Source organism: Polyodon spathula, unplaced genomic scaffold (genome assembly GCF_017654505.1).
Source record: "Polyodon spathula isolate WHYD16114869_AA unplaced genomic scaffold, ASM1765450v1 scaffolds_751, whole genome shotgun sequence".
NCBI lineage: Eukaryota > Metazoa > Chordata > Actinopteri > Acipenseriformes > Polyodontidae > Polyodon > Polyodon spathula.
The window spans coordinates 629-13,525 of record NW_024472239.1 but is presented as its reverse complement, the minus strand read 5'-3'; the positions used below and the strand labels follow the sequence as shown (position 1 = coordinate 13,525).

At 40.1% G+C, this 12,897-nt stretch overlaps 1 protein-coding gene across 1 annotated transcript; it reads left to right on the top strand.

Moving 5' to 3' along the window:
* The first annotated feature begins 102 nt into the window (after positions 1 to 102).
* LOC121308574 (S-adenosyl-L-methionine-dependent tRNA 4-demethylwyosine synthase TYW1-like) lies at positions 103 to 12,654 on the top strand. The gene is made up of 3 exons (XM_041241043.1): positions 103 to 233; positions 5,237 to 5,404; positions 10,296 to 12,654. The coding sequence occupies exons 2-3, from the start codon at positions 5,279 to 5,281 to the stop codon at positions 10,515 to 10,517; spliced, it is 348 nt and encodes a 115-aa protein (XP_041096977.1). The 5' UTR covers positions 103 to 233; positions 5,237 to 5,278; the 3' UTR covers positions 10,518 to 12,654.
* Positions 12,655 to 12,897: the final 243 nt, after the last annotated feature.

Genomic DNA, 12,897 nt, shown 5'->3' with positions numbered 1-12,897 from the left:
TGTTTTTTTTGTTTGTTTTGAGCTGTGTTTCAACCTGGCAAATTACGCTAAATGTAAGACCACTGCAAAACGTACACAAATAAATGAAATGTTGTAACGAGTTGTTGTTTTATTTATTTCAGCAACAGCGTACTGTGTACAGACTGACTCTGGTTAAGGCCTGGAATGTTGATGAGCTGAGAGCCTACTCAGAGCTAGTAACTCTTGGCAGACCGGACTTCATAGAAGTTAAGGTAGGTCTTTATTGCCGTTCACAATGAGCATTTATGTTATGCAACAGTGTGGGCTGTTCCTCGTGAAATATCAAACCGATTGCAGACGGCACAATCCTCTGCAGCTCGTCTCCTTCTTTGTATGCACTAATGGAAGAATAGCCCATTTTCCAGCCAACTAACCAGCAACTAACCATTCTAGACGTTTTATAGTGCGTCGTTGATCATGTCGCAGTGAGTCGTCTACTTTAAATCGCATGATATTCCACAAAGGTTCCAGTTATTGTGAAATGTTTACCTAAATGTCTCCGTCTCGCTCTCTTTCTACGTCTCATTTTCCGGGAGAGGAGCTGGGCTTTTCTTGACGTAATCTGCCAGCACTGCAGAGCATTGGCTGTTATTTACCGTTTGCTATTCCAGTATTGTTTCTCTCCAGCGGGCGGCTGTGATTTTGGCTTTGTATTCCTCTCATAGTTCCTGCAAAAAAAAAAAAAAAAAAAAAAGACTTGAAAATATTATAGCCTTTTCAAATCATTTATGCAAACTTAACAAAATTCATAGTTCTTATGATAGACTCACCTGAGCTTACTGTTGAATTTTAATAGCATTTTTAAAAAGCCTGATTTGTAGCAAAGTGGTTTGTAGTGTGTGGAGCTGTGGTGATGCGGCTCTCAGGGTAAACAGACACAAGACAGTTCAGGGTAAAACAGCTCTTTATCTGGCTGGGTTGCATGCCAACAACACTTAAATAATAAGCGTGGGCTCTACACAGCAATGTGTATCGATCCATGCAATACAAGGTTTCAGTCCCGAAATAATATGACACAATATATAATACAAACACAACACGGTCACACGTCCACAGTGAGTGCTTTTAGTGTAGGTGGTGAAATACATGTTATGTGCACAGTGGTGATGTGAAGCCTGGGTTTGGAAACTGGCTTCTTAGCAACAGCTCCTGGATAGTTTAGCCATCTGACAATGATAAATACAACAGTTACTAGACAGGACAAAGCAAACAAAACACTCATGGTTAGTACACAGGTTTAACCTTTTAGGTCTTTGTGTAACCATAACACAAGGAACAGATCGCTCGGCCACATCCCCCGATATACCTTCAGTCACGCCCCCTTTGGTAGCTTGTGCAATCTCGTCTCCTCCAATCCATGATTGACACATCGCCTACCGCAGTAAGCCACTGACTTCTAATATTGTGACTCTGCCCCCTTTTTGGATGGCTCACTTTCGACTGACCCTGGGATGAACTGTCAAACCATCCAGTCTGGGGCACACTGTTCCTGTTATACTGTGCCCACACTCACAGGTCCAGAGGGAGATTGTTGACTCGGATTCATTTGCGCTGTCACACTGATTTCAATTGAAGCTTCCACTGTTTCGACAGAAACTTTTAATATAGAGACCCTTTTGGATGTCATACAAATGTTTATCTGTCGTTTTGATTTCTAATTAGAGAGATTGAGTGCCCTCCAGGTGTGTGTGTGCTCTGGTTGGTTATGAATTTATTGCAGGCATAAATGCCTTTGCAATCGGTGACATAAAAACGAGAGATCAGCTGTTGGATCAAAAAAACTGAAGATACAGTGGGGATGTTCAGCCTTTATTTAAATTTCTTCCAACAATTTTGAGTTAATTTAGCAAGTAAATATTATTCCCCAGTTTAGGGGATTATGTAGGAAGGTCTGTTTGTACAATATAGATCTAATATTAAGCCTGTGACGCACAGATCTCTCACTGCTGTTAATTCTCATTGTGAAGCAGTTTAAAGAGTAGTACCCATGTCACTGAAGCTGTCAATGAGGAGTTCTTTTTTGGAACGCAAGGTAGGCGTAAAGTTCCAATTATGAACTGTTGAATAAGCTGCTTTTCTAGTTGTTGCAGTTACATTCATCAGTTGTTACAGAGGTTGTGACGTGTCGCTATTGACATGCATGGCAGTACTGAATCGCGAGTATTGGAATGAGAAGGTTATCCTTTTATTTGAATGCAGTCTTGCATTCAAGAGTGACACGCAAGAAACCTGACTCTGCTAGGTTTAATAACTCAACAAACATTACGCAATTCCCGTAACGCATATTGGCTGCAAAGTAGTCATTTTTCTAACGCTGTGTGTGTGTCAGAAATGGAGAAAGTCTGCCAACAATGCAGCTGTTCACAGTCTTTAAGTGTTTGCAGAAACCTCCTAGATCAACTTGTCTGTCTGTCTGGTGTCCTCTGCAAAGGATCAAAACAAATTGTTGTAATTTTCTCCTGTGGTGCTTGTGATAGGTGCTGAGTGAGCATTCTTTCTCCTGTTTGATTCTTCTTTGTCATGCGCCTTTATTAGAACTGAGGGAGAAGCGGTTACCGGTATATATCCATCAACAGCACAGTCAATATTAACTACAAAGGCAAGCTGTTTAAGCAGGTATGTTGAAAATGTAGGTTAACATATGAAACATTATCTGAAAGGGAATAAAGTTCCTCGGCTGAAAAAGGACAACTCCGTACCATCCAAACAGATTGCATTGTCTACATCGCATCACCACAGTGCCGATGAATGCAGTTCTACGTTGCTTATAGTTTATAGCTAAAATCCATTGTGTTATAAAATGGGACTTGATTCATAACTGCAAATATGAATTCATATACATATATATTAGCTCTACATGTATTATAATAGGTTGATTTGTTTAAAAGTTGTGGGTGAGCTTTTATATAATACACTATATGAATGAATGATTAGTATACACACAATTGCATTCTTCCATTGGTTTGCCCTGTAGCTGCAGCAGTGTGGCTCTGTAGCTGCACTGATTATCCTTACACTTCTGTTTGTGTAAAGATAGAGTAATGATGAGAGGTAAACCAGGGATGGAGTTGCTTTTCAAACAGATTGCATGTCCTAGTACAAATTAAAAGGTGGGGGGACACAAATGTTCTACACCCATCAAACTATAGAATCAGAAGCCAGTGGGTGTTGATTAGAAGCCAGCACACCTCGTTATATACCACAGTGCTTTATTTGTGCCTGGCCCTTGTCTCCCCATTGCGCCATGCTTAAGTGTTCATCCAGAGAACTCTAATAAGAAAGGGTAAGCATATGGCTTTCAGTTTATCTAGGTCACCCCTGCTTGTGAATTGCTAGCCTTTTCTCTGGCAGCAGTTGGCATTGTTGAGAATCCCTGTCCTGTAACTGGCAGTGCTTCTTTTAATTTATCTTAACATTTTGAAAACCGTACTTCACTGAAGGCATCTCTTCACGCACAATCGGTTTGTCTTTTAGAAGTTCTTTAGAATTAAAAATATTTTTGCAGGAACTTTTTTTTTTTTTTAGATTAGCAACGTGATCCTCATGCTAATGAGTAACTTGCAACTGAAAACTTGTTTATTTAGCCTTGTCTTTCCCCTTTCCCAACTGTTTTTTAATGTACCGTGTATTGATGTTTTTTTGCACTGACGCAAATCATGAAATACTGTTATTTTGAGATCATTATGCAGGGCATCTGAGCTTGAGTGCACAGCCCTTTTTTGGACAGAGCAATTCCATCACAGTGCCTCGACTGGTTATTGCCTCCCAAGGGAAAAACTGCATTCCCCATATCGCAGCCTGCAGCATCTGAATGCTAAAACCACTGTGCCTGCTTTAGATTGACCAGGTTAATGCATTGGCACACCAGTTTATCGAGCCACCGTGGCGGTTATTGACTAGGTCATTATTTCTGGCTAATTAGTATGTTGCAGGTGTAATGGCTGACATGAAGATGGAGTGCTTGAACGGTGAACAAGCCAGAAATAAGTCAATTTTCTAAAGCTTTAACTAAAGGTCTGTTGAAATTGGAAGGCAACATCATAATTAACTCGAATGCAGCCATTCTGCAGGTCTCGTTCATTTGTAAAGAGACTGCTGTTTAGGTGCTGCTAATTCACCTGGGCTGGGGTGAGAGAACCCTGTACCCATACCCCTCAATTCTGGATCACTGTTAGGCACTATAATAAAAAGGTGCTCGCTGTTTTCTTTCCATGCTCGTGACTTTGGGGTCCATCTAAACACTGAGATAATGAAGTTTGTGTACCAAGGCTGTGTAACTCCATGCATTCCTGTTTATTACAGTGTGTAATCCTCTTTGAAATCACCTGTCGAGTGATTTATTAGTTGGTATTTAGATCCATCACGGCTTAGATCGAAAGATAAAATCGGTATATTCAATTGAAGTGTATTTATACATGCATGTTCCATGCCACTGGGTCTTTACCGAACTATACAGCAATTCATTTAAAATTCGAATGCTTGGACTGCTGAATGTTTCATTTAATGGCCAAATTTCCCCACTGTTAGCAGTATATGTTTAATATGCGAGTCAGTCAAAACAATGAGAGAGGCAAGGTTGGATAGTAAATATGACTTTATATACTGTAAAGCCATAAATATTTGCGAGGCTTTTATTATGTGTTTTTTTGCATATAAAAAAAATCAAAACATTTTTGGCACGAATATCTTAGTGCTGTACATATAATTAAGTAATATACTATTACCAGTGCAACAGGTCAGCAGCATTTCTGGAGCAAAATAGGTTTTATTTGGTTGCAAATATTTATGGCTTTACAGTATTATGTTTTAAATATAGCTGATACAGCGTAAGTAAATAACAGAAAATAATTTAGAAGGTCATACCGCAAGTTTTTTTTCTTTCTATTGTAGGATGTTTTGTGGTTCATTTTCTGTCACAGAATCACTGTTCAGCAGTATTTTCATTCAGCTATTTTATCTTGTTTAGGAGTGGAAGGTATTCCTTTGAAAAGGGTCGGGACTGACAGTGATGTGAACCAATCACATGACAGGCTGAGACTGTTGCCCGGTGGTGTGAGGATGTGAGGGCAATAGTTACTAATCACTAAGCTCTAAGCACTAATATAGAATATACTATGCTGTACAATATACTACATAAGTTAGTTGGTAACAGTACAAAGTAACATTATAAGCATTTAAAGCGAGTTCTAATGCCATTTCATTTCCCTTTCACTAGGGTGTAACCTACTGTGGTGAGAGTTCAGCCAGTAGCTTGACCATGGCTAACGTCCCTTGGCACGAGGAGGTCATCTGCTTTGTACAACAGCTTGCTGACCAGCTACCCGACTACGAGATTGCCTCAGAGCACGAGCACTCAAACTGCCTCCTGATTGCGCACAAGAAGGTAAGAGCTCTCTGTAAAACCCCTCGTACTGCTACAGACCACTTAAATACATGGCTTAGTGCAAGATCCACAGAACACCCCACCCGTTTTCAGAGCTCTTGTAATAATATAATGCGTTTCCATTCTCCAAGGACTGCTGTTGAGTTTGTGTAATGAACACTTTATTCTGATGTTCTATTTAATGTGTGGGAACCAAAACTACTGAAATTTATTAATGAATTATGATTAACTGAGCCATCGGTTCTAGACGGCAGATAATTCATCATTTTAAATAATTACACAGCTCTGTGGCGTAGAACAATGTTTGTAACCCTGGTCTCATTTATAATGCAAATCTCTGACTGAGGGGGCTGTATTGGGGGGGTCTTTTCAATTGAATCAATATTCTGTTGCACTATATTGAAAATAAAACATTGGTGTGAATTTCCACAAAAACAAGTGAAGATCCAAAAATATAGTAAGCGCAATAAAAGCGATGCCCAGTCCTGTTAAGAAAGTAATGGATTTGGTGACACCAGCTTGCGTTTTTGCACACTTTGAAAGTCAGCAATGCATTAAACAGACTTGGCATGCAGTGTTTGAGATATAGTGGTTCTTCCAACCTCTAGTTTAAGTGATCTTAATAGTGGCAGTCTTTAATTGTCCTGTGTGGCTTGGGACTGAACATATCTGTACATCAAGTGCCCCCAAACTGGGAATAGTATTTCTGGAATATTGATGCAAGAATCTACCAAGCGACTGGTGTCCACCCGGTCACAATACCCTGGATTTACTTATTTTGTTACTGGTTCCTAATTAATTTTTTCATGTAGAATTGCAATTACTGACAGAGAATTGGCAGGGAATAACCAGCTCTCAGCAGATGAAGGTGCCTAGACTGCCTAGATTTCCAGTCAATTACAGATTGTCCGGAGACCCCCGCCTCGCTCAGGTGTGAATGCTTTAACAGTAGCTGTAGGCGCAGATGGAATTGATACATTGTCTCTGGCTTTGTCTGACTGCCCTCAAGAACAGGATGTCAGGTTACTAGCTACTGAGGATTTTCATTCTGAGAGAAAATTCCCATCAAAGCGGCTTAGCCTTGGACTGCACAACCACCCAGTACAGTTTTTAAAGTATTTGCTCAACAGAATTGTTGCATTGGCTCATTATGCTGTTTTATAATAACTTACTGCTAGGATACATTTTTGAAAAGGTATGGTCTTTTGGGACTAAGAGTGCTGCAAAGCATGCACAACTTTACAATGTGAAAAGATCAAAGGAGAGATATGCTGCTTTTAAAATAAGGCAGACGTAGAAATATTTTATCATATATACCGTATGATTCCATTATAGTGGATTGCAGAGGAAATGGAAAAATAACTGTTAATAAATGTCAGCCAGTAGACCAGCAGGAACTCCGTTTATTAGACAAAGCAAAATGAGTTAACGTTATCTTGCTGTACTTCATTTAAGTATTGCAGCTACTGTAATACCTGAAAAGTCATAATTGTGTCATCTGAGAGCCCTACAGGTCACAAGGACAATTTTCCTTTTATTTTATTACACGGCAGCCAAGGGTTCCATTCTTGGTCTATAGGGACGTGTTTGTGACTCGGGTTAATGCTGTTCTCTCAAACACATTTTGCAGCAGCTTTTGTCCTGAAAAAAATGATTGTGAAAAATGCCTTCAGTTGGAGTTCCGTGTTTCCTGTCAAAAGTATTACAAAGCTATTGTCCATTTTAATACACTGTGATCTGTCACAGACAGGCTCAGCTCTGGTTCATTGTCAATATTTCATGTCATTGATTTGTCTTCCTTCCTTCCTTTGGGAGCCCTGGCTTTCATCCCCTGTCGTTGCTCCCTCGGTTTAATTTACACACGGTATGGAAGTGCTGTGCTGTGCATACCTGCTTATCTTTTTAAGTATTTTTATTTATTTATTTTTTCCACGCCCACTGCAACAACATCCAAGTAACTCATGGGTTCTTCTATGGTGTGATCTTCATGATCCCTCCTTTTATACAGATCGAGTTATTATCACAACCAGATATTGAGCTTCAAAAGCTCCAAGGAGACGAACAGGAGCCTAAATCCTTCTGGCGTTGTTTTGTAAGGACCCCAGTGGGTTTTAAAGGCCAGCATGTTTAAAGCTAGAAAAGGTTGACTATTGCAGAACACTATAGCTTTTGCATGCTTGTCATTCATTAACACGCTCCGGTCCATTTTAAATGTAGCTCATGACATAATTCCACCATCCTTCCCTGTCATGGTCTTCCATTCTCTATGTAGTTGTGACAAGTTTTGAAAGAAGCACATCTTACAGCAAAAGCATACTGTTTTACTATCAGGTAGTCTGTTGCACTTTCTGGGTTATTTTAACTATTATTAAATTAATCTTTCATTAAGTTTCTGTAGCAACATAAACCCCAGGTGCCTTTACCTGCCATTGGCCCATGGGGATGTTTTTTGTATATACACTAAAATGGAATACCTTTGATATAACTGTCTCATGAACAGGTTCTGTAGCCTGCAAGCTGACAGTTCTAGCCAGAGGGTTACTTCACATCAAGGTGCTGATGTTTTTGATAGACTTTCAGTTCTGAAGAAATCCTTCAATTCAGCACCTACTTTGCCTACAGGCAACAATTCTGTTTACAAAGAAAATGTTCGCTAAACCTAATGCAAAAGTAATCCCAAACAGCATTTGTGGATTGTGAGGATCTTGCATTGGTTTGAATCAGATGATACTGAATATTGGAGCAGTGTAACTCAGAAACACTCGGAACGATTGCAGACACCACAGTAAGGGAAATTTGGAAAAAAAAAGCTGTTATGACATTTGATGCTTCTTACTCGTTAATATTGGCTCGCTATGTATACTGTGAGCTTGTCCAATTTCGAGTGAAGTCGTTTTACCCGCGGTTTGTAGCAGACTGCAGGTAGCATAAGGACGCTGAAATCACTCCCTCCTAATTGCAGCTGTGATTGCAGATATTGGATGGAGCATTTGCGCTCACCTTTCTGTGCACAGTTTGGAACTGATGACACTTGCTTCAAATGGCCCATAGCTAAATGGCCTGCAGTTGTAATCCCTGTTTAAATGCATTGATTTTTGTCAGTGCTCAGAGGCAGGCAGTGGCTGCACTGTACAGACAAAGGAGTAACATCTGCACTAAAGCTGCGTTCATTAGCTAATGCTACTCTTTTTTTGAAAAAAAAAAAACGTTTTGCTTCAATTATTGAAACCTGGAACTGCACTGAATTAAAGTGGAAGGGTTTGTGAACTTATAAAAGATTTATTGAGCCAATCATATTAGTGGCATGAAGGCTGTCATAAAATGAAGTACAGTGGGAAGAAATTGAGATTGCATAAATAAAATAAGAATAGAAAAAAAAACTTCAATTACCAGGATCAGAAAGGCTTGGAGTTAAACCAAAAAAAAAAAAAAAGAAAAAATGGACACCAGGATCTTTTCTTCCAGTGCAGAGACGATGCCTGCTCCGATTGTGCCGTATCGTTGTGGATTGATCACACCTTTGTTGCATACAAATTGTGAGCAAAATATAATCAATGCGACTAATGTGTTCCTCTCCATGACTTTTCACCAGTGTATTAAGAGGGCAATACGTCTTTGCTTTGAGGGGCACAGTCTTGTCTTGCCTAAAACACATCTTTATCAATGCAAGGCAGGTTGAAAAGTGTTACCAACGAGTTGCATTTATTGTTAATGTGGTATGAATTACAGGCTGCACCTTAAATGCTGTTGATTGGGGCGGGGGGGGTGGTTTCTTACCAAATATACACAGAATAAACCACCAGAGTTTCTTACACAGATCTCAGTTTGTTACTAAGATTTCAATTTACAACACTCTTTGGCAAAGGGGAGCATAGTGCTTTTGTTCCTCTGAAGTGTGTCAGGACTTCAGCAATGGTGACGCAGAGACAGATAGACAGACCCACACACCCACCTGTTATTTATAATGGATGTTCGGACAAAGTAGAAGCCAGCATTGAGATTTCAGTGGATGTAGAACTTGCTGTAGATCACTTCAAAGGGATGGAAAGAAGACTCCCGTTGCACAGCAGTTTAATCCATTCTAGTAAGACTCACCTGAGCTTGTTACCTATACACTGTGGCTAATCAAGCTCGTATTAAAACTGATGTGCAATAGGAGTCTTATTTCCATCCCTGCTTTTACATGGCTGTTTTCATTAGAAGTTAAATTATGTTTAAAAGCCTAAAGCAGTGGAAATTAATTGGGAGTCTGGTTAATCAATTTATTTAATTTAAGTTGCGATTTTAAGCACATCAGCAGTGTTTAGCGGTCTGTTTCATCTACACAGAGCCCACTGAATTCACTGCAGATTGTTTCTTACACCTTTTCAGGAGCTCTTGACACCAGGGACCAGTTGATGGAGCTTGTACTGTTCACAGTTCTTACTCAGTAGCTGTACTGACACTTACATCCAGGAAAACATGTACAATCAGAAGCATCATTACAGTAAATGATTCAGTAGTCTGTTTTTTTTACAGCACACAGACAGTATTGTTTTTTTTAAAAGGTTTTATTGTTTGGATGTTTGTTTGAATCTATGAAAGCTTTTGAGGCTCAACTTCAGTTCTTGCCGTGCAAATTTGTATACGGCTTCATAATGACACAGTTACAGATTTCTAAAACAAACTGCCCTCTGAAAAACCCGCTTGATAAATACACCTGTGGGTTTAATCATTTGAAAGTGCACCCTGGTGTGATTTTGCAGGTTTCTAGCTATGTCAAACCTATACGACATGAGATCATGTGGTTGCAAGAATATTACCTGTACTATACTGCTGTATGGAATCTCTGAATGTCATTTAATTCACCAAACATTCAAATGCATGTATTACATGTTCTGTTGTCTTGTAGTTTAAAGTGGACGGCGAGTGGAGAACATGGATAGACTACGAGAGGTTCCAGGAGCTGATGAAGGAGTATGAGGAGAGCGGGGGTAACAGGGTCTTCTCTGCAGCAGACTACATGGCCAGGACCCCGCAGTGGGCATTGTTCGGTGCCAAGGGGAGGGGCTTCGATCCAGCAGATACCCGCTTCCATCGGAAAAACAAATCAAAGGACATCTCCGGCTGCTGACGTCGACTTCGCTGATCTGCCTCTCTGCTGCAAACAGAATTTAAGCTGTCCACAAAAAACACATGGTTTGGTTTTATTACATGATATTGAACAGTTGTACCAACACTAAATTAGCTTTAGGGGTGTGGTTATCAAAGGGCAGTGGTATTCACATTTTGCTCAAGGCGTTTTGCTGACGCAGTTTGGAAATGTTGCAGGCAGGTGTGGGCGTTGCAGCCGCTGTTTGCAAACAAAGGAGCTGCTGTTCCAGGTTGTGTCTTGTTTTGAACTACAAAACAGTCAGGTGGGTTATAGCAACAGTTCAGTGCACCACAGCGCTGATTTGAGAGCAATTGTTATTTTGCTGTGGAACCTGATTCTTTGCTTCAGAAATGCAGTCCTCGGTGACCTTGCAATGGAGAGTGAACCCACTAAAGACAAGATGTTCTTGAAAGCTTGTGAATAATTATTATTTAGTTAGTCCAATAAAAGGTATCACATCTCCCTCTCTTTGTCTAACTTTATAGGGAAACCTGTTAGAGAGAGTCACCTTTTATTGTCTTGCAGGACTATGAAGTTTTCAACCTGGACGTATAGCCGTTGCAGCTCTTTGGCTGTACAGTACTGTTTCTGTTCGTTTTAACAATGTTTTGGATAGTGAAATTCAATCTGAATGTCTGTTGGCGCCCACAAGCTTTCATTCCCCTGTGTAGTTTTGTTGCATTTGTTGCTTTGTGTTTTTTTTGGGGGGTTTATTTTTTTCAAGCATTGGAATTGATTCATTTCATCAGGTCGGATATGCTCAATCTAAATCATTTGTTTCTGCTGTTTGTATTTTCGTAGCAGACAGGAACGTCATTTAGTGCCACATCAATGTGGAACGGACTAAAAATATACAGTTCCACTTCTTCAGGTAATTTCTGACATTTCCATCTGCATTACATTCTCTGAAACTCACCCTCTTCTAATCTACCACCACCAGAGTTCAATTCAAACTAGGGTTGACGAAGTGTAAACTAGATTCAGCATTGCAAACCGGTTTGATCATCTGCTGCTGCCAACCTTGTTGTAATGAACTCTTATAAAGGGATCTTTAAGGAGCTGATTAACCCAGTGTGAGGTTCAGGTGCAGTTATCTTATTAAATTGTACGGAAGCTGCCAACAGTGAATACTTAAAGGGATGCCCGTGGATGGTACCGTTGCACATCAGCCTCTTGAAACGGCTATTTAGTCAGTCTGCTTAATTACAGCATCCCTGCTGAATCCCACCCTATTAAGAGATGCAAAATCCCTTGGTTCTGATACGGGAGTAACTGATCCGTCTTTGTTGGGTGTTCTTCGGTTAATGTCAGGTGAAGAAAGATTACAGGGCTGCATTTATTTGAATGGCTTTTATTAGTGCAGAAGTGGACGTGAACTAGATGAAAACTAAAACAGCGTCAGTGCTGGAGATCACATCCAATAGGATCACCTGCTTAAAAAAATACAATCAAAAGAGAGTCTCTGCTGTGTGAGCTGCAGTACCTGCCATGTTCTGCAAGGTATCGTTAGTGTATAGAGCAGAATTTGAGATCTGTTTCCTGCAGACCTGTATTTAAACTGCATAGAGACAATCGACTTCAGGGGGAAGGTTATTTTAACACACACTGCTTAGCTTTAGGGGAAAATTGAGCTCACTAATTCAGCTGAAGAAATGCCCATATGATCGTTATTAGATTAATACTGCTCGCTGCCTTCATTGTTTTTTTTTTTAAATGTTTTCTTGTCTTTTTCTTGTGTTTTTTTGATAATGTTACAGTGTGTCAACTAGGAACAGGTTTTAACAGTGAATAAAGACACTCGTGCATGTGCATCTGTTTCTGTTTGTTCATTCTGTTCTGATTTAATTAAAATGATTCGAGTGGTAACGCTGGGCAAGGCAGAGCATGTGGAGGATGCAGATATGAAGGCCCTGGGGGGGCTGAGCAGCCTTCCACATTGATGCTCATTTCCCAGGTGCTTGTGTCACAGTTGAAAGGCGCACTGCTCATTTATTCTGAAGGTAATTGTGTTTTAATAATCCCTTTGACTGATTAAAGGCAGTGTTTCACAAGCAAATGTTGCCTAGTTTCTAATACAGTAATCCGCTGCATATCAGTCTGCGGTGGGACCAGAGTAAGGGCGGATATATAAGGACGAGTGAATCCTGTTTATAAATAACATTATACATGACTGTATCTATTACTATATTCACACAATTATTGTTTTGAGATTCAGCTTTTATTAGGGAGCTCCCCAATACTCCTTATTTAGAAAGATACTGGGTATTAATGCTTGTGAAAGGGTAGCCTGTGTGGGTGTGTGCATTCGCTGCTGAGTGGCAGACAGGAGAACTAGACGGAGGTGGAAGCTGATACGCCC

Bases quoted from the DNA above. Each gene is read 5' to 3' on its own strand.
- LOC121308574 (XM_041241043.1), top strand. From the start codon at position 5,279: ATGGCTAACGTCCCTTGGCACGAGGAGGTCATCTGCTTTGTACAACAG. The intron at 5,405-10,295 runs GTAAGAGCTCTC...GTTGTCTTGTAG, and splicing joins TCCTGATTGCGCACAAGAAG to TTTAAAGTGGACGGCGAGTG.